The sequence below is a fragment of the Pan paniscus genome, chromosome 6, assembly GCF_029289425.2.
Source record: "Pan paniscus chromosome 6, NHGRI_mPanPan1-v2.0_pri, whole genome shotgun sequence".
Lineage (NCBI taxonomy): Eukaryota > Metazoa > Chordata > Mammalia > Primates > Hominidae > Pan > Pan paniscus.
In genome coordinates, this window is record NC_073255.2 from 190,134,355 (window position 1) to 190,157,325 (window position 22,971).

At 39.5% G+C, this 22,971-nt stretch overlaps 1 protein-coding gene across 1 annotated transcript in view; it reads left to right on the forward strand.

The window, feature by feature from the left end:
- Positions 1 to 21,744, forward strand: part of ACTR3B (actin related protein 3B) — a 980,748-nt gene extending 959,004 nt beyond the window's left edge. Inside the window, exons 6-7 of the mRNA XM_063606430.1 lie at positions 19,888 to 19,994; positions 21,389 to 21,744. Of these exons, the coding sequence (XP_063462500.1) occupies positions 19,888 to 19,956 (69 nt within the window). The 3' untranslated portion in view covers positions 19,957 to 19,994; positions 21,389 to 21,744. The remainder of the gene's footprint in view (positions 1 to 19,887; positions 19,995 to 21,388) is intronic.
- The last annotated feature ends 1,227 nt before the right edge of the window (positions 21,745 to 22,971 follow it).

A 22,971-nucleotide genomic window follows, 5' to 3' on the forward strand; every position in this document is an offset into this window, starting at 1 on the left:
GATGCCAGGAGACTAGTGGGTTGAATGCAGAGTTGGAGTTGTGGTGTGCAGATAGTCAGAGGATATGTGTGTCTGTGTCTGTGTGTATGTGAGAGAGAGCGTGTGTTTGTCTTAGGAAGCGTGTGCTCCTTTGCCTTGTGTATGATCTTACCTGGCTCTGTGATATTCCTACAAAGCCTTTCGCAGGGACTGCATTTGTCTCACACCTCACAGGCTGCAAGGCCTTATCCCAGGTGAAATTTAATTTGACACTGTAAAGACTTAAAAAGAGCTATGATTGTTAGCACCATTTTTACAGATGAGAAAACTAAGAAATATGGGAAGATATTAATAAAAGTCATCTATTTATTTGAAGATATTCACAGTGAAGACTAGAGCCCAGGGATTTGGGCATCTTGTCTGGAGCTTTTCTCCCTTTTCCCTACAGCACTGTCCTCCATACAATGGTGTGAGGCTTAAGCACACCCAGAAAGACCCAGTGGCCATCTACAGGGTGTGATTTTAGAGAAGTATAGGAAAGCCTCCATCACCCATCTGGTACCAGCTCCACTACTTAAGAACTGTCATATAAAGTGAAAAGAGGACCACTGGGTACAGTGGTTAAATATACCCACAATCTGTTCATTAGCCAGTTTTGTCTTCCTAGATTTGCAAAGGGAGAAGGTAGAAACCGCAAAATGCTCTTTTATCCTCCTCCTTTCCCAAAATGAGTGGCATAATCACAAGGAAGCCCCTGTACACAGAAATATATATGCCAGAATGCTCAGGACTCAGATATATGACTCTATGAATGGATGGATGGATGGATGGATGGATGGAGATATGGTTCGGCTCTGTCGCCACTCAAATTTCACCTTGAATTGTAATAATCCCCATGTGTCAAGGGCGGGGTCAGATGGAGATAATTGAATCATATGGGTGGTTTCCCCCATACTGTTCTCATGGTTGTGAATAAGTCTCATGAGATCTGATGGTTTTATAAATGGGAATTCCTTTGCACAAGTTCTCTTGCCTGTCACCATGTAAGATGTGGCTTTGTTCTTCATTTGCTTTCTGCCATGATTGTGAGGCCTCCCCAAGCATGTAGAACTGTGAGTGAATTAAACCTCTTTCCTTTATAAATTGCCTGGTCTCAGGTGGGTCTTTATTAGCAGCATGAGAACAGACTAATACAGATAGGTATGTAGGTAGGTAGGTAGATAGATAGACAGATGATAGACAAATAGATAACAGATAGATGATAAATAGATAGATGATAAATAATAGATAGATGATAAATAATAGATAAATAGATAGTTAACAGATTGATAGAAAAATAGGTAGACAGATGATAGATGGATAGATGATAGGTAGTTTGATAATAGATAATAATACATAGATTAGGTAGACAGATGATAGACAGATAAACAGATAATAGATGGATAGATAGATGATAAATAGGTGATAAATAATGAATAGATGGCTAATAGGTTGATAGAAAAATAGGTAGACTGATAGGTGATGGATAGATAGATTTATAATAGATAATACATAGATTAGATAGGTAGATAGATGATAGATAGATAGATAGATAGATAGATAGATAGATAGATAGATAGAGATAGACAGACATGTTGGTGTGGATTCAGCTGCTTCTGGGGTGAAGGGTTCTGGACCAGCTGTTTGCTGCTAACCCAAAGGTCATGACTAGAGCTATGTCTAAGCTAACAAGTGCTTGGGTATCTGTGGACACAAGGGACACATGAGGACATAAGCACCTGGGAACAGCTAAGAGAAGGCAGTGGATATTGAAATGACTTTATCATATTTATGGAGAGCTCCTTTGCTGAAGTATGCTCTCAATTCTGTTCCTCCAGGAGTCTTCATTTTAAACAAGATTTCAAGGTAGTTGGGATGTTATTATTGTTCCACATGTCAACAACTCTTGATGGGTTCATTTATATTTTACCATAGAGATATCTGTGAAGCCCTATTAGGCTGCAGCTAAAAGACATTTTTCTTACTGTTTCTTTCCTCCATTCACTGAACTGACATATTGTGTTTTGTTCTGTATTATCTTTTGGTGCTTTATGGAAAAATGTCCACATTTCTCATGCAGCTACCCCAAGGTATTTCTTGTGAGAAAAAGAAAAATGTGACTCTTTTTATGAGAAGAGAAACGGTTTCCCCACTCTTTCCAATTCTGTATTCATTTCAATAAGCCTGGATCACTTGACAGAAGGGACTTCAAAGTTGATTATGATGATGAATTACAAAACTAAATAAGAAGTTTGGAAGAACAGGGACAAATCTACTCTTGGCCATGCATGGTGGCTTATGCCTATATTCCCAGCACTTTGGGACACTGAGGTGGGCAGGATCATTTGAGCCCAGGAGTTCAAGACCAGCCTAGGCAAAATGTCAAAACCCCATTGCTACCAAAAATACAAAAATTAGCTGGGTATGGTGGCGTGCACCTGTAGTCTCAGCTATCTGGAGAGGCTGACATGGGAAGATCACCTGAGCCCATGGAGGTAGAGGCTGCAGTGAGCCCTGATGGTGCCTCTGCACTCCAGCGTGGGCAACAGAGTAAGAGCCTGTCTCAAAACAAAACAAAACAAAAACAAAAAAATCTATTCTCATGAAGTTTGTAATGGCTGTGACCTGGTAGAAATGCATAAATAGACTATCTATTTTCACAAAGACCATATTGCCATATAACTTAGCAGGTATATTGGAGTTTAAGAAATAGCTAGAATTAAATTATTTCAAAATCAATTTCAAAATTCACCTTTGTGAAATTTAGAAACTTTGTCATAAAATCATTGCATTTCTAAGCTAAAAGAATCCAAGACAAGTGATGTAATTCATGTAGGTGTCTCCATCAATCCAACAGTGGATCATTTGAGCAGCATTTTCCCTGTGTATGATACAAGCAAATTAATAAGCATGATCCCTGCCCTGCAACTTGTACCCAAGGCTCAAGCTTAAGAAACCAAGGAGGGAGACCATAACACGGTACCTGCATGTAAATGGCATCCAGTTTCAGAAAAGGAAGGAATCTGAGCTGGAGGGCTGCATGGAAGGGGTGGAATTGAACGTTGGCTTTGAAAATCACATAACATTTGAAAAGGCAGAACCAAAGGTGAAGATTTGAGGCACTGGGGCTTCTGTGAGCAAGCCACAGAGGCAGGAATAAGCACAGTTCACAGCCAGGGGAGAATGTAGGGCAACCACATAGGAGATGGAGCTGACTCTTGACTTCAGTTTTCTGATCCAGGAGTGTAATATACCTCAAGTAGTCAAAGATTGGAAAAATATTTGACTCCTTCAAGATAGAATCCAATGGGGAAAACACATCTATAAACAGCTTATCACATATGAGGTAACCCCGGTGGCTATGTATGGCTCCCTGATGTTGAGAGCAGTGCGTGCGTGAGTTTTCTCCTGCTCCTTTCCTCTCTCCTGAGGCTGAAAGTTGCACACCCTCTGTGTGATTCCCCTCAGCAAGTGCGCTCATTCATGCCAGTCTGTGGATGTCTGAGAATGTCTTGATACACAACCATCCCTAGGGGTAACTGAAATTAACTGGGCATGTTGCTTTTAAAAGTCGGATAAGGAGTACAACAGTATAGGTCAGAAACTTTGGAGATATAGAGGCTACCTTCCCAAGGCCTGCTGTGCCTAGACACAGGATGACCATTCTCAGATAAGAAACCCTAAAATGACAGGAACGAGGCTTTTGTGTCTGCACCTCAAGTTCTCTATTCTTCTTTTCTTAGACTGGAAATCCCAGCTGCTTCTTTTTTCTTTACTGCTGTTACTTTCCCCATATTTCATCTCTCCCGAGATGTTTTATGCATTGTGGGAAACGTGCACAGCTGCTGCACCTGCACATTTGGCTCTTCCCTTCATCTATACTTCACCAACCATTCAGGTCTCCGTCTAACGGTAGATTTGCCATTGATCCCTTGTGAAACATTATATCTGTACATATTTATGTGTTCTATATTTTGAGTTACAGAATTAGGTGGATACCTTTAAAATTGCTATTTCTTCTTAGGGAAGCAACCTACTAACCTATAATCATTATTTTTGTTTTTAAAATGCTTCCTTTCTTGTATTTTCTCTGGTGGTACTGTAGTTTATGGCTTCTCCAGTCATATATATTGCTATATTAATAGCATTGCCTAAGTAAAAACAAAACAGTATTTGTCTGATATCTTTTTAAAATGTTTCATTAATTTCTCCAACATTATTGAGGTATCATTGCCAAAAAATTTTGTTTATATGTACAGTGTACAACATATACCATGATGTTTTTCCATCCTTTGACTTTCAAGTTTTCTGTGTTCTTATGATTTATGTCTTTTAACTGAAGAATTTTGGCCAGCATTCTGGTCACTGATATGATTGAATTCATTTCTTCTGTACTAATTTTTCTTTGTATTTGTGCCCTTTTTTCTCCTGTTTTTTTTTTTCTTCCTGTTTTGGAATGATTAAGGTCTGTTTTTCTTGCTGGCATTCTTTTAGTTCCATTTTCCCCTCTACTAGTTTGGATGTTACTCTTTCTATATCTTTCCCTATCTCTAAGAATTTTAACATGTAGACCTTTAAAAAGTGTAAAGGATGACCAATGTTTACAACTTAGACACATTATAATGCTTTAACTTGGGTCACTCATTCCTAACTATCCTAACCCTTGTATTATTGTTTCTAACCTCCAAGGACACATTTTTTTAAAAACACACTTACTGCTTTTTTTAGATTTCTCTGTGTGCCATTTTCTTTCCTTACTATTATTTTCACATCTCAACTCTGTCACTGTTTTCTTTATTTCTGAAACACATCTTTTTGAACACTGATATTTAATGTGTGGTCTGTATATTAGCACTGGTCTGTAAATTGTTACTTACTGCTCCGAATCTAATAAGCAGATTGATCCAAATGCAAATTAGCTACCTCATTAAGAACGCTTTATTGCAGGGGACATGTTTTTCACAGCCAGACTTTCTCAATGAAAGAGGCAGTCTGTTGATTTGCATTCCCTCAGGGTTTTGTTGTTGTTTTTAAATGTTTTTATTTTGTCTTCATTCTGGAAAAATGGTTTTGTGGGATAATAATCAGTTAAGATATCTTCCCTTTCTATTTGCTGGTTATGTTGTTGAGAAAGTAGCTCTTAAGCTAATGATCATTTCTTTGCAGATATTCTGTCTTTTTCCCTCTGAAAGGCAAAGACTGTTTGTCCACGTTGTTCTTCGTTTTCAGTCTCATATTTCTAGGTATCGATTTCTTTTTATTTCTCCTGCATAGGATTCACTGGGATTTCTGAATCTGAAGATTGGCTTTTGAACAATCATAGACAATTCCCTTTCATAGTCTCTTCAAATAGTGTCTCTTTTCCACATCCTGTGTTGTCTCTTTCTGATACTTCAAAGGGATTAATTTGAGACTTCTTACTTAATCCTCTCTGTTTCTTTACCTGTCTTAAACTTGGTAGTTCTCTAAGCGGCAACATTGTACTTTCTCCAAATCTATTTTCCAGGCCAACAATTCTCTTAATAGCATCATGGCTAGAAAGAAGTATAGATAAAATAGAAAGATAGACAGAAACGATGATTAGATAGACAGACAGATGGATTCTTACAGGAAATATGAGGTCTCCAGATAAGAGAACAGTCTTTATTACTCATAGAACATCTTGGCCCCAGATCGCCACTGGACTATACATATGTTTCTGCTTTAAATTGTATAGGTGAATATATGGGGGACATATGTTCACCTGTACAATTTGTGGACTCCTGTGGCCATATTAAATTATCATTTCTTTAATGTGCTCATCTCTTCCGACTTCCTACTGTTTTCTCTAAATAGGAAGCCTCCATACCTCTCTTCATTTAGACAGAGCCTTCTAGTTCGTTACATCTCATCTTACTTCAAGTACCACACCCGCTAGGAAGTCTTCTTTGAACGTCTTTGCTGCTTTAGCAACCTGTACTTATCTCTCTCAAGGCATTCATCACACAGTTTTTTAATGAACAGATTATTGTTTGTCTCTTTTATTTCACTTTCAAGCCCTTGGGGGCGAGATATCTTTTTTATTCTTATTTCGCAATACCTATCTGAAATCCTGGTACATAGTAATTTTCAGTGTTTTCCTACTACTCTAATCAAATAATCATTGCTCTCCAGTTTTCCATTTATTATTATTATTTTGTAAGATTATATTAGAGTCATAAAATGTTAGATGTAGATGGAAACCTAGGGGACATCTATTTTATGTGATATAAAATTGCTATCAGTATTTTTTCTTTGTTTTAACTACTGACATCAGTTGGGAAACTCTTAGCCCCACCTTATCTCACATCTCCTGGATCAGCATAAGTTTATGTGCCTAAAATCTCATTTCATGGGAGAAAGGAAAATGGGTATCTTGCAGCAAGATGTAAGGGGTGGACAATGTCACTGGGTAAGCAAAACAGAGTTTGTAAATTTATCAGTACTTCTTCCTACCCAGAAAAGGCTCGGTTTAGAGAAAAAAAATGTTACAGACATTTCTATTTTCAAAATTTTCCCTAACATCCATTACTGAGTTCCACCAGCTATGTCTAAGTTGACAAGGCAGCAACTTCAGTTCATTTGTTCAAGTGTACTTTGATTTGCATAGTTTCATAACCTGTTAGCATCTGCTCATTGATAATTCTGAGCTTGTGCTTTCCTGACGATTTTTTACTGCAGAGGTGGAAAAGTACTAAACGGCAGTTTGTTTCTTTAATTTTCCTGTGCAAGCAAAGTCAGGGAACAAAGAAAGATGCATGGTGACTGCAAAATATCATTATTATTTTATCAACAATAATAATACAATACTCCATGAGTACAACTTCTTAGTAATAAATGCACATAAAAGCAAGATAGCCAGGCAGTGCAAAAGACAAATTCCCATAATGCTACATGAATTGTTTTGCATAGGGCCAACTGTAGCCTCCTGCTGCCTAATAGATAAATTGAAAATTTTGCAACTCTACATCTATCTCACTAGCTTTCAGACTGTGCACTAGCTATGCCAAATTGACTAATGTGTATCGAGACTAATTATAAACATAAGTAGAATTCCTAGTACACCTGTGCTAAGATTTCAGGAGCTAGTACTTCAGTATATGACATTAGGGGCCACTGTCAGCAATTTCTTTAGAAGGAAAATAAGATCTCACTGGGAATCTAAAGGTACAGTTTATTTATTTATTTATTTATTTATTTATGAGATGGAGTCTTGCTCTGTTGCCCAGGCTGGAGTGTAATGGCGTGATCTCTGCTCACCACAACCTCTGCCTCCCCGGTTCAAGCAATTCTGCTGCCTCAGCCTCCCAAGTAGCTGGGATTACGGGCACGTGCCACCACGCCCTGCTAATTTTTTGTGTTTTTAGTAGAGACGGGGTTTCACCATGTTGGCCAGGCTGATCTCCAACTCCTGATAAAGGTACAGTTTAAAAGGTACCTCTTTTGGAGTAATAAAAATGTATGGACTCAAATTTGTCAGAATGTTAAATGGGCAAAAGGTGGAGGATACTTTCTGAGGAAGAAACAGGCTAGAGAGTGCACAAGTAAATTTAACGCTTAAAGTAGAAAAAGAGTTAGAAAGAATACAAGGGAAAAATTACATCTGATTTCCTTTTCTGCTAACTGAAATTTAGCCTCTACTTCCATTATGCATCCAGGCAGCAGCCACAGTTGCATTAGCAATACCTGTGACGGTCTCACCAGCAGAAATTATGACTTTCAGTATTTTAATATCACATTCACAGTGGCTCCAAATATCTTGAAAAGTTTACTCTCAGCATGACTTCGAAATTATAATTGTTATTATATCCACCACATTAAATACAGAATCACAGAAGTTATTATATCAAATATTTGTTGCTTTTAAAGTTTTGCTTAAAAACTTCAATTTCTAGTACTACAATTTCAATATAACTTATTGCCTTTGTCATCTCATGGCTTTCTCCTTCTTCTTCCTTTAGCATTTATAAACTTTATTTTGAGAAGTGTCTACAAAGTTTGTCAGACTGCAAAGAAGTCCATATCTCATAAAAGACCAAGCTTTAAAGGTGGAAGAAGAAAGGAAAAGTCAGGGTTCTGTTAATAAAGTTCTGTTTTGCTTCTAGCAAAAAAAGCATATGCTCCCTTATGAATACACTAATGGACAATTTAAAAATCAATGTCAGCGTAATGATGGTAAGCACAGCTTCCAAACAGCATCCCTTCTAGATTGCCAGAAGATGATCACGCAGACCCCGAAGCTTAGGGGGCAGCCAGAGGCCTGAACCCCTGTCCTAGGTTAATTCACCTTTTGCATGGTAACAATTGAACACCATTTACAAAGTAGGGAGAATTATTTTGATTGATATTAATTGAAACTTGCAAACAAGCACAAAAATTAAGTGAGCAACAAAAGGATTAGGAAGTGAAACCTGCCTTTTACTAATCATTTCCCTTTCCCTCTACAAAACAAACAAAAAAAGATATGAAGGTAAAGAAACTATCTACTCCAATTACTTTAATTCATTTGGATGAACATTTTACTCTATGAATTTCTAGGGATTTGATTCTCTGATCTGGCCATACTCACTTCTAATCAAACAAAACATAAAATTGACCATTTTTGTATGCTAATTTTGTGCTAGACACCCTGTTGAGTAAATGAAAGAATATTATTAAGCATATACTACATGCCAGATACTTTCCTATACCAAAGATTGGCAAACTTTTTTCTGTACAGGGCCAGATAATAAATATTTTCGATTTTGCAGGCCACAAGGCAGTCTCTGTTGCAACTGAGGGCAGTACAAAAACAGTTATAGACAATATATACACAATGGGTGATTGCATTCCAATACAACTTTATTTGCAAAAACAGGCACTGGAGCATATTTAGCCCATGGCCTGTAGTTTGCCAACTTCTGACCTAGATATTGCAGCATGGAACAAAAGGTCAAAAATTCCCTATTTTGTGGAGCTTACATGCCAGGAGAGGAAGATGAACCATGAGCAAAGTGAACATACTAATTCTATGGGGTATTTTAAGGTGCCCTGGTGAGGAATCCAGCAGGGACAAGGCAGGAGGGTCATGGGGGAGCTCACAACCTTTGCTATGGTGACAGGTGGGGCACCTTTGAGAAGCAAATATTTTATAAAATTTTTGGCAGAAATGAGCAAGCAAGCCATGGGCAAGAGTATTCTAGCTGCTTAGATCATTATAATGACCATCCAGGATAAAAAAATATTATTTCTCTCTGACAGGAGAAAATGGAGACTCATTTCCTTGTCAAAATTCTAATGGCTAAGCTCATCCAGACCATGAAATCGGTAATTCTGGGAGCAGGTTAAAGGCCTTGCTGTTTTTTCTTTCTAAAGCTCTCTAGGTTATTTTAACATGCAGCCATGGTTGACAGTCTTCACTAGGTCATGCTGACTTTTAACTTATTCAATTTATTTTAAAGAAAACAAGCTAACAGAAAAATACTTTGATAGGCAAAAATTAAGTTCATAGGGTCAGATATTCATTTTTGATTTTTATTATTTTAGATCTAGTCCTGAATTCAGATTTCTTTCTTTCTCTGTCTTTCTTTCTTTCCTTTCTTTCTTTCTTTTCTTTCTTTCTTTCTCTTTCTTTTTCTTTCTTCTTTCTCTTTCTTTCTTTTCTTTCTGTCTTTTCTTTCTTTCTTTTTGTATGTGTCAGACATTCTATAGCTTCTGAGATTCTCATTGTGTTTGTGAAGATATTCTGAAAAGAAGACAGTAAAGGACTTATTAGGGAAAATTAAAGTAGGATCTGGGGAAGGCTGGAGAGACCACAATACAGGAGGGTGAGAGAATTAATATGACCCTGAGGCAAAATGTAAGTGAATATTTTTGCCCCTTCCAAGTGAATATGAATTATTTCTAATCATCTTTGCTAATTAGAATGGGAAAAACACATTTATCAAATCAATGGTTGCCTGCAATAGACATGAGGCCATATTTGTCTGCTCCAGCAACTATACCATAACTGTCTGCAAACACAGCTATTATTTATTCATCTGTGCTCATCAATAGTCTTTTTCCAGGATCTGTCCAGTTTTTGCAGGAGCCAAATTGACGAGTTAAATGGAGACATAACAGGGATCACCCTTGCTGTATTCTTATGTTGGATCTTTAATGGTGGCACAAGTCTTTGCTGTCTCTCCCAGGATACAATATTGTTTTTTATTTACTATTTTGGCAGAGGGGTGAGAGGGAATTTCAGAGGTTTCCATTTGGCCTTTCTCCATGATGACAGTTTTTTTCTCACATTGCAGAAACCCAATAAGGGGGTTACTACAATTACTAAGGATGTCAGTTCCAATTATGTACTTGGAGATTGTAGAAATGACCTTTGAGTAGATTCATGGACCTAGCAGACCACTGAAAGGTGGACTTTAGCCACAATTTCTAATTTGGCCTAACTCTCATAGCCCTCTGTGCTCCAAAGCTGGGCTATGATGGATCTTTGGATTTTTATTCGGGTCAATCAATGTCAATTCGGGCCCTTTATTAAGTAGTCTTTGAAATGGCTTGTTATTCTTTTTTCCTCAGTATAAAGAAGCCTAAGTAAATGGCTACAGGTCCCTTTGAGGAAGATCGAGGGCATTTTCACAGCATATGCCATGGTATGGTAGGGTCTTTCTTCCTAGGAATAATGCCAGTGGATTCTGAATTTGAAAATTTGGCTGAGGTCCGGCAACTGAGCAGGAACTTGGACTTGTTAACAGTGTGACTGTGCTTGACTTTCTGATACTCCGTTCTAACTTTTTTTCCTAGTTATAGATGTTAAGCAGCATTCTTCTTGGCTGCCTATTCATTTACCCACTACAGACACTCTATTAACCATCTCCTCAAGTCCCTGTGGGCCACACCCCCTTGGTCGCACCTCTAACCTCCTGGCGTCTAGCGGTGAAGCCCCAGAACCTGGCTTCTCCTGGCATGGAGCTCCATCATCTTCATGATGTTGTTGAGTGGACTCCTTTGACTGCCTCTCCAACCACCAGAAGAGCCACCACCAAACTTATTATTGATGATGGTGCCCCTCTCCCAGCACATTCTTTATGGTCTTAGTGAAGAGTGAGCTTTCTGCTCCTTCTCTTGGACTATGACCTTCTCTTGGGTCTTTTGGTCTGACATAATATACAATCTCTGCTTCCTTCAGCATATTCTCTGGCTTCTGACAGGGCAATTTGGGCATTTCCATTCTGCTGAGTATTGGGCATTGCTGTTTTCAAGTTTCTAAGGGCTGCTCTAGGAACATGGTTGCACCATTTCTAATCCCAGGAGTGCTCCTCTGGTTCCTGCTCATACAAAACAGCTAATTCATTCAACTCTTTGGGTGTATAGAGTCCCTCCTCCCTGATCAGGGCCAGCATGTTCCCAACTGGGCTATATTAGCATTTCCTTCTTGGTATTGGCCTGGCAGGAAAGGAGACATGTCTGTCCAGACATATGTCCTTGTACCACGGTCTCTGGTCTCAGTCCTTTTCTCACCTGAGCAGTGACCTCAGCCATGCATTCATATGTCCCTGGAGCTCTGCAGCTCTAAAAATTAGGTCTTCCTAATTGTCTGAGCTATGTCATTCCCTTCCACTGTAGGAGATATGAGCCTCCTTGTAAACTAGCACAGAGGCCCTCTGGCTTCCAGCCTTACCCATTAACGACTCAACAGCCCTCAGTCTCATTATCCTTCTGCAAGGTCTTTTTTTAATGCTATAATTTTTCCTCAAAGTCCTGCTTTAGCTACCTCATAATTTTGATATGTTACATACTCATTTTGTTTTAGTACAAAGTATGTTTTGATTTTTCTGAGTATTCCCAGTTTTCTCCATAAGTATTTAGAATTACTTTAATTTCCAAATATTCGGGGACAATCATATCATTTTTGTTAGTTATTTGTAGTTAATTTCATTGCAATTCAAGAATATACTCCATATGGTTTGAGTTTATTAAGGTTTTTAATATATTAGGATATAATTATTCTTATTAAATGAACCATGTTTACTTGAGAAGCCTGTGTATTTTGCTGTTTTGGGGTGGAATGTTCTCTACATGTCAGTTAAGCCAACTAATTTTGTTTTTGCTTTCTGCTCCCACATCACATGTGTTTATTTTTTTTACAACTTTCATTTTAGGTTTGGGGGTACATGCACAGTTTTGTTCATGTATAAATTACGTGTCACTAGGGTTTGGTGTACAAATGATTTTGTCACGCAGGTAGTGAGCATAGTAGACAACAGGGAGTTTTTGGACCTTCATCCTACTCCCACCCTACCTCCTCAAGTAGGCTTCTGTGTCTATTGGTCCCATCTTTGTGTCCACACGTACTCAGGGTTTCACACCCACTTATAAGTGACAATACACGGTATTTGGTTTTCTGTTCCTGTGTTAACATCTCACATCAGTTCTCACATCAGTTAGAATGGCTATTATAAGAAAGTCAAAAAACAACAGATATTGGCAAGGTTGCAGAGAAAGGGAATGCTTATACACTGTTGATGGGAATGTAAGTTAGTTCAGCTGCTGTGGAAAGCAGTTTGGAGATTTCTCAAAGAACTTAAAACAGAACTACCATTCGGCCCAGCAGTCCCATTACTGGGTGTATACCCAAAGGAATATAAATTGTTCTGCCAGGAAGACACAGGTACCTATATGTTCATTGCAGAACTATTCACAATAGTAAAGACATGGACTCAATCTAGATGTCCATCCATGGAGGACTGGATAAACAAAATGTGGTATGTACACTCCATGGAATACTACACTGTCATAAAAAATGAAATCATGTCCTTTGCAGCCACATGGATGCAGCTTCTGTAGGGTCTTAAAACAACTTAGCGATAACCAATTGACTCTCATGTATCTCTACATTGTTTCCCTGTTGTGTATTTCTCTAGAGGTGGGAAGAAAGGAACACATGATTGTTGTTACTTGGAGAAACCACTTAAATTTCTATTTCAAAGCATGTGTCCATTTTTGAGTGAGTTCCTAAAAATATTATTTTCCCAGTCAAATAGAATTTGTAATAGCCCAAGATATACAAGCTTTAGAGAACCTGCAATATTTCTTAATCAATGAGTAAACTTCAGATATACACACTCATGTACACATATGCACCCTTGGTAAGAAAGGACGGAGCTGTGTCTTGGGGTAAATTATACTATAAGGTGAAAATACTTCTCTCTTGCTGTTGGCAAACGATCATTCCAAAGACATACCACTGCAAATGGTTTCTCCGGCTAGTTACTAGCAAGAGTCTGCATATGTAGAGCCACCTCTTCACTGTTCATGTTTCAAGGGGCACTGGGCTCCCTGGGCAACCTGCTCCCTTGCAGTGAGCTTGACTCTGTACTCTGGAAGGGAGTGGGTAGGTGATCCAAGACTGACAGTTTATATTCATCTGACTAGGTAAGTGTATTGAGTCCAGGTATACACAGCAGTCCCCACAGAGGGCACCTAAGGTCTAGATTTCAGGAAGACATATGAGAGCCTACTAGCGTTCAAGTCAAAACCCTACTAAGTCTAAAGAAATGATGTAGTTCAGATATGCTGGGCATCTGCCTAGTCTGTTAACAGGCTGATCCATTTATCCTGCTCCATAAGAGAAAAACTCGAAAGCAAAAAAAAAAAAAAAAAAAATCCCCTACAAAACTTTTGGCAGATTTCTGATTGCCCTAGGAAGCATCTTCACCCCAGCAAGGATCATTTTCTTCCATTAAACACGCAATCTACAGAGAATTAGGACATGTTCTTACGCTGTGACTTTTGGAACATTTTAATTTCTTTTTTCTAGTTCAAAATTTTCCTGGAAAATAATGAAGTGAACTCAGACACCACAGGCTCTATAATTATGAGATTTTTGTGGAAAATCCTGGGGACAATTTGGTTTAATGCATATTTATTTAAATGTCATAAAAGTCAACTCATCAAAGTTGTAGGGCCACTTTCAAACTTGATGCCATATTCGAGGAAGACAGGAAATGTAGCAGAGTAAGCCTATGTCCTCTGGAAATTGGTTTTGTTACCTGAATGTCAGGGGTTCAGTCTAGGTCCTGTTGCTTACTGCACCAAAAGCCAGTCATTGATATAACGAGTACTGCCATGGAAGACAGCTTTAATTGGGTGCTGTAGGAGAGCAGATGGCAGATCAGTCTTAAATCCACCTGCCTGAGCAACTGAAATGATGGGTGTATGTAGTGAGGAAGAAATGTAACCAAGTGTGGGAAAGCAGGAATAAGGGAGGGGTAAAGAAGAAGAACTGGTCAACAGGAAGCAGGTTTAGGTAATCACCACAGGTGATGAGTCTGGTGTCTCATGGTCCAGATGCCATGATCTGGTAAGTTTTGCTCTTTGATACTGTCTGGGAGGCCTGATCCTTTATTTTCTGAGAAAGGAACTCAGATAATACAAATGTAACATGTTTAAGTTTTAAGACTGGGAAGGTCAATTTTTATGTTTATTTAAAAGAAACAATAAACATCAGTTCTATAGGACAATTGGGAGGCTTTTTTATATCTCAAAGAACTACAAACGTTATGATAAGCAATTTATACTTGATTCTGCCATGTGTCTGTCTTTCTTATTATAATATAGGATCAGGGTTCCAATGTTGAAATGGACAAAAGCCATCATTCCAAACACCCCACTGGTTCTCCAAGCCATGCCCAAACACATCACTCTCATCAATATGGGGTATCTCTAAAGAGGGGTAAATCATTTCTCTCTCTCTAGCACTCAACACCCAACATGTATACTCAAGTTTGCAGGTGGGTACAGGAAAGGACAGTTCTTCATCACAAAACACTAGTTACCCTTGGCTTCGCTATGACACATTTAAGTGGAGAACATTAGGGAATAGTCAAAGGTGTGTTGAAATTAATTCTCAAGTTTTCAAGCTCAGACTGCTAGGTACCCTACTTACTGAGTCTATACCCAATGATACCAGCGAAAATGCTGGGAAAAAAAAACGAAAAAAAAAACCTGTACTTAGCAACCCTGCAACAGCAAGTCAGGGTACATTATACTGTAACTTCTTCCATCTGGCAGATGTATGCTTCATTACATCTGCACACTTAGAGGGGATCGCATGGCATATTGTTTCAATTATTATCAATAGCCAATACTGATGGGCCGCTTGCCACTAAAAAGGATCAACATGTAATTTAGAAAAACGGCATAAACTATAAGTACAGATTGTACTATTTATTACTATCCCGTTATTAATTTGTACTTCTGGATATTATGATTGGTATTTGGTAATTTCCAGCTACTTGGAAATAAGAACATCCTCTGAGAGCTAAACAATAAAATCAATCCACAAAAAACCAAAGACGCGTGATGCAATGTCACCAGGGAGAGAAAAGGGATCTCAGGTTACAGCAAGAATTTACTACAATCAGATTAAAGGTATTAATTTAGTTAAAGAAGTCAGGATGCTAGAGCTCTGCATGGATCACAGAAAAAAATATTAAAATCGGGTAAAAACAAAAACCCCAAACATCTTCAGTGGACATCAGGAGACTTGAGGGCCATTTGCACCTGAGACTGGAAAGCTATGCAGACTTAGGCAACTTGAAATTAAATTCTAGAGGATAAAGAGGTGTAAGATAATTTGCTCTGTCCCTGAAAAATGGCAGCCTTTATATATTTCAGAACCAGCCAGAGGACATTACCCATGCATGACTTTATCTTCCTGTGTAGACTCCAAGGGTGCTGTTGGGCCCGCTCTGCCGCCATCTTTACACGGCGTGGGCAGAGGCACATCCACCACCCTCTGCTGGTCTTCAGGTACACGTCATTCAGCAGCGTGATATCCTGTAAGCAGCCAGTATACGTAAAAACAGCCCAGCCATGGGGCAGCTCTCTCATCCACAACCTGCAGAAAAGAGTCAAGAAGGGCTTACCGCTGCAGAATCTGCAGAGTTGTCATCTGCTTAAAGTTTGCTCTTATATAAATATCACCCACAATTGAGACAGCTGTTGGGCCCAGATATCACACAATATGTCATATTAATAAAAACAATAAACACACAGGCATTATTTTACCTTAATGCCATTGAAAAGCAATTTAATTTGAGGACACATCCTATTCCCAGCATGTTATTTTCAATACAATTAGATGGTCAGAGAAGTTTTAATAGAAAGGTACTTCAAATCAAATATTAGTTCTGAAGATACCGGATATTGTTTTATGCAAAGCTTTTAAATCACAATAAAATAGTTATGACACAGCAATAACTTAGTAGTCTTTTCCCATTAGCTGTAAATTGCATCATATTACTCTAAAATGTTTCATATAGTATAAATCTACTCTTTATTTACTTTCCGTAATGTCTATGGTATGCTTAGTATCATGTATTCTTCCTGAAATAAACAGCCCTTTCTCTGACCTGCCCTAATGCTTGCCATTTTCAGCCTCTGCATCCTCCAAGCAGCCCCTTCATTAGACCACTTTAGTCTTTAGAGTAGGGACAGGCCAGTAAGCTCCTGCAGCCCTTATTAGTTACAATATGATATTCCTTATAAATTTGTTTGCAATGTATGCTGCATTAAATTGCACATTTTGGAGCCAGGGCAATGAATACTTTATATGTCCATGTTCTCCAAAGAACTTAAGAAAATGCTGAAGAAAGTAAGAACTTCAGAAATACATGTTGATTAAGTCACTGATAGGAATTTTGGAGAATTAGTGTGCGTATTTTCTTTCATCGCAAACACACACACACACACATGCACACACACACACATGCACACGCACACACACACACAGACACATACACAAACACACACGGAGGGATTCAAATTTTAAACCAAATTGAAATGTCGAAGGTAAAGCGCTTAAAAAGAGGTGGTGTCAATTCTCATTACTCATGGTAGCTGTGTTCTATGAAGTTGCCGGGAACAGAGCAAACGCTGGACTATGGTTTCTATGGAAAGCACAGGGTTAGGTTTCTTAGAGCCTATGGTCATAAAAATTATAACCTTGCTTTATATTTATTTCTATTTTTAAAAATTAATATATATTGTTGATTCAAGTGATAATTGCTTCTCACTTATATGGAGAAAAGTCAGAAAAATGATAATAAACAAAAACCTAATGGCTTTTATATCTTAGTAATATTGAGTATACACAGTAATTTTCTGTGTATGGAAGAAATTATTCCTCTAAGCTAGTGCTAATAAAATGATTCATTTGGAATTAATACAATCCTAAATCCAATTTAGCCTATACTTAAGAAAATGTACATTCTATTATCAATACATTCCCTATACCTATTTTCCTTATTATTTTAAAACTTGTCTGACACAAACCATCATCAATCTTTAGGTTGTTAGGCTTTTAATATCTAATATAGTATTGAATTCCTTGTGATGTACAGAAAATCTATAGCAACCACGTTTTAAAAGGGTTGAATATTGTTATAATTCTATAAAATGGGTAAAAAACATTTTTATTAAATTAAAAAATCTTACTCTCTTTCAAATTTGATTTATCACAAAATTTGCCTGTCTTCATTTTTTCCTAAAATAGGGAAAAATGCAGTTAATTTTAGTTTTAAAGACATCATAAGTTTAAGAATAACTTATGAAAAATAACAACCAATAAAGTAATCAGAATTTAGTGTTGAACACGAGTAAGATATTGAGAATTAAATTTGGCAGGAAAGTTAGGGACAATAAACGACCATTGAATTAGAAATGAGAAGATTTCCACTGTTGCTCTAGATCTGATGCTGATCTGGTCATGGTGGACAGGTCACACGTGTCACTGTTCATTCAGTAGATATTATCAAGTGACTACTATATGCCAGGTGCTATAGGGAGAATTGGGGTACACCAGCAAAAAATAGAGAGGCCCCTCATTCTTGTTTGCTGATGTTATAGATATTCCATCCAGATTTACATTTTTGTGGTTCCATGAGTAACGTTGACACCTGCTCCCTAGGTGACCGCATCCAATCTCATCCTTTTAAGCACTCTCCACATAGTAACTACATTCAATTTTTTATCCCAAGTCTGTAGCTCTCTTCCGAAATCTAGGTTTACATATCCAGCTGCTTGGATGCTTAATCGGCATCTCAACCCTAGCCACACTTCTGATCTTCCACCCCACCTGCTCTCCCGCAGTCTTCTTCACCTCAATTAGTGGCCACTGAAGCCAAACTTCCGGGAGCCATCCTAAAGATCCCTCTTTTCCACCATCAAGATTTCCTTGGGCTCTGTATTGAAACTACCATCCCCCAGAACCCACTGGCTTCTCCCCTCCACTCGCAATGGCCTTGCCTGGATTCCTGAAATAGCCTCCTAATCCGTCGTACTGCACCTGCCCTTAACCCTCACACTGAAATCTCAACACAGTAGCTAAGGTGATATTTTAAAAATTCAAGTCGGCCGGGTGCGGTGGCTCAAGCCTGTAATCCCAGCACTTTGGGAGGCCGAGGCGGGCTGATCACGAGGTCAGGAGATCAAGACCATCCTGGCTAACACGGTGAAACCCCGTCTCTAGTAAAAATACAAAAAATTAGCCGGGTGTAGTGGCGGGCGCCTGTGGTCCCAGCTACTGGGGAGGCTGAGGCAGGAGAATGGCGTGAACCCGAGAGGCGGAGCTTGCAGTGAGCCGAGATCGCGCCACTGCACTCCAGCCTGGGCGACAGAGTGAGACTCGGTCTCAAAAAAAAAAAAAAAAAAAAAAAAAAATCAAGTCAGATTCTGTCACTTCTTGCTCATTTATTCTAATAACTAAATACCTACATTTAGAAAAACATCCAATCACTTTACAGTGGCCTCAATGTAACCAACAGCCCCACATAATCTACCCCATTTCCTCTGCGAAGCTCCGGCCACCCCTCATCCGCTCCAGGGCAGCCCTGCAGCTCCCTGGCCCCATTGCACATGCGACATGCAGAGCACTGCGAGTTCGGTGTCAATGGATCCACCTTCTACCCTAACCCATCACAGTCCCCGGAAGTGAGGCCTTATCACGTGGAGTAAAGTGGAGGATCGCCCTTCCTTTAGGTATCTTTCCACTTCCCATCTTTTAAATATCCATGTCTCAGGTATTTCTTCTACATGCATTGAGCATCCCATCAGATGGCATAGTAACTTTTGCTTCAAACATCAAATATCGCTTTTAAAAACTCATGAGGTATGGCCAGGCACAGTGGCTCACACCTGTAATCCCAGCACAATGGGAGGCCGAGGCGGGCGGATCACCTGAGGTCAGGAGTTCGAGACGAGCCTGGCCAACATGGCGAAACCCCATCTCTACTGAAAACACAGAAAATTAGCTGGGTGTGGTGTCCGGCGCCTGTAATCCCAGCTACTTGGGAGGCTGAGACAGGAGAATGGCTTGAACCTAGGAGCCACAGGTTGCAGTGAGCCGAGATCGTGCCACTGCACTCCAGCCTGGGAAACAGAATGAGACTCCATCTCAAAAATAATAATAATAAAATAAATAAAAAACAAAAATAAAAAAATCCTTCGGTCAGCCCTTCTGTAAGGGTAGGTTTATTATGCAACTAATTTCTCTTGTTTTCTTTTGTCTAGAAAACCTCTTTATTTCCCTTTCATTCTGGAAGGATAATTTCTGTGGGTATAGAATTGGCAGGTGACTATTATTTTCTTTCAGCACTTGGAAAAGCACTTCATTCATTTCTGGTCTCCATGGTTTGAGATGAGAAATATGCTACCATTTGAATTGGTGTTCTCCTGTAAGCAACATTTCATTTCTCCCTGGCTGCTTTAAACATTTTTCTGTTTTATCTTGGACTCCAAGTATACAAATGTGAGCTCTTTTGTTATTGACCCATGAGACTCTGCTGCCCTATAACTGTTTTCTCTGTTTTTCAGATGGAACAAATTCCACTGAGCTATCCTCAAGGTCACGGATTCCATCCTCTGTCACCTCCATTTCATTGAGATGATATATTGAGCCCATGCGTAGCCTTTTATTTGAGGTATTCTCATGATTTTCATTTTTAATTCTAGGCTCTACTTTTGCTGAAATTTTCTATTTTTTTCATTTGTTTCAAGAGAACCCATAATTGCTTATTGAAGCATTTTTATGACAATTATTCTAAAATTCTTTGCAGGTAATCCCAGCACCTGAGTCATCTTTATGTTGGAGTCTCAATCGACTCTTCATTCATTTGTGCTTTTTCTGGTTCTTGCTATGATAAGTGGTTTTTTATTGTATTCTGGACATTTTGATAAGATTGTGAATCCTATTTACTTTTTTTTTTTTTTTTTTTTTTTGAGACGGAGTCTAGCTCTATCTCCAGGCTGGAGTGCAGTGGTGCGATCTCAGCTCACTGCAACCTCTGCCTCCTGGGTTCATTCGATTCTCCTGCCACAGCCTCCCGAGTAGCTGGGATTGCAAGCATGCACCACCACGCCCGGCTCATTTTTTGTATTTTTAGTAGAGATGGGGTTTCACCATTTTGGCCAGGATGCTCTCGATCTCCTGATCTCGTGATCTGCCCACCTTGGCCTCCCAAAGTGTTGGGATCACAGGTGTGAACCACCACACCTGGCCTACTCTATTTTTTTTTTTTTTTAATAGCCAGCTTCTCTGTTGAGATGTAGCACCAGGGCTGTGTATCTGTTCAGTCTCCTTTGGGCCCAGGGCCAGTACAGGAGGGAAGGGAGAGCAGAACGCGGACCACACTACCTCGCGTTGCCTCATTCTGTATCATCGATGCCTGGTGGAAGTGGGCTTACTCTGCATCCTGCTGACACCGCAGAGAAACTGGAGCCCATGGCCTGCTTCCCTGGGACAGGAGCTAGGGTGGAAAATCAGCTTCCAGCTTGGCCCTGCTGAAACCCTGGCAGGGGCAGGTTCCATTGTAGTTTGGCTGGAATCGAGCAGGTATTGCCAACAGCATCGTCTATTGTTGGAGTACCTTTGCCCCAGATCCTGAGATGGGGTAATTTTTAAAGAAAAGAGGTTCAATTGGCTCACAAGCCTGAAGGCTGTACAAGCATGGTGCCCAGCTTCTGGGGAGGCCTCAGGGAGCTTTTACTCACAGAGGAAGGTGAAGTGGGAGCAGGCACTTCACATGGCAAAAGCAAGAGCAAAAGAGTGGGAGGCAGTTGCCACACACTTCTACATGACCAGATCTCTTGTGAACTCAGAGCTCACTCATCACCCAAGAGATGGCCCACACCATCCATGAGGAATGCACTCCCATGATATAAACACCCCCACCAGGCCCTGCCTCCAAGAGTGGGGATTACAATTCAACACGAGATTTGGTGGGGGCATATCAAAACCACATTAACCTTAAATTATGAAGACGGTAAACTAAATAATCTGCTTTCTTTCCTTTCCTGTTTTGTGTCTGTTTTTCAGATTTCCAAGGCCAGCAATGTTCTCTTCCTCTCCCTTTTCTTTGTATAAAAATTCATTCTCAAGAAAAACTCTCATATCAGTTGTTTACATGTCACTATGGCTAAGACACTAAAAGCCCTCTCCCTGCAAAACTAGTGGCAAAGCTCACTAGAGAACCACAAACTGTTGCATCCTTACTACGTGGGGCAGCAGCAAGCCCAGGTGAAGATGTGCATGTTCTTGGAGAAAGTATTAATAACATACCGACACTTACACCTGGGTGAATAATTTCATCAAATCTCTTAACTCACACTTGCACAAACTTCACCTGGAGAGAGAGGGAGAGCTGTGCCAGAAATAAATGGGTATTGAGGTCACTGTTTGTTTGTTTTTCTCAGGAGTGGAAGGAGATTAACCAGGGTGGCAATAAAATTACTTGCTGTTTTAAAACTTAATGACAACCCTATAGGTTATTAACAATGCCAAAGTTGCAGGGCGTGGTGGCTCACGCCTGTAATCCCAGCACTTTGGGAGGATGAGGCGGGCGGATCATCTGAGGTCGGGAGTTCGAGACCAGCCTGACCAACATGGAGAAACCCCATCTTTACTAAAAATACGAAAAAAATTAGCCGGGTGTGGTGGTGCATACCTGTAACCCCAGCTACTCAGGAAGCTGAGGCGGGAGAATTGCTTGAACAGAGGAGGCGGAGGTTGCAATGAGCCGAGATCACGCCATTGTACTCCAGCCTGGGCAGCAAGAGTGAAACTCAGTCTCAAAAAATACAAAACAAAACAAAACAAAACAAAAAGCCAAAGGGGAAAAGCAAAAATTTTGTGGTATTTGCATTCAATTATTATGCTTTAATTCAACCATTCACAATTTCTAGGGAACATTAATTTTATTGCAATCCCAGGTAAATTTAGGATAATTTAGCAATAATCGTTGGTGTTCTACTCATCTACTTGTCTTTAAAATCCACATATATTTTTTAAAAGATGATACCCTTTAAAAATATTATATTCAGTGAATTTTCAATATTATTTTAAATATTATCATGGACAGTTGTTATTGGAAATGACAGTTCACCATTGCAAATCAATGCAGTGGCTACAAGTCCCCCGTGTCACACAAAAATAGACGGGGTAGCTCTGACAGCATGCATCCTTATGCCCTGTTCTATTAATAACGTACTGCGCCCCATCAGGGTCTGCAGCTATATCATTACTCACAGAGACGGTTCTGCCTTTGGCTTTCCCTGGTCCTCCATGGCTAGGAACATCATTTAACAGGGTTTCGCAGAATTCACTGGGTGGTTAGTCTTAGAAAACCCAAGGCAGAAACACACAGCCAACTATCCCCCAAGTGCTTGTGCTTGAACTTTCAGAACATAAGAAAATTGTGTTGAAGCTGGATCTGCAAGTACAAATGGAGAGTGAAATGGGTTCTATAGAATCCAAATGACACACTCTTTCCTCCTGCTAAGAATTACTGGCTATTGAACCAATTCCTGCCTATTAACTGTGAGGTGAAGTCCAAGATCCACAGTCAAGCATTCAAAGATCCAACCTGATTTTTCTCTGCATAGCTGTTTTACTAGGAGTAA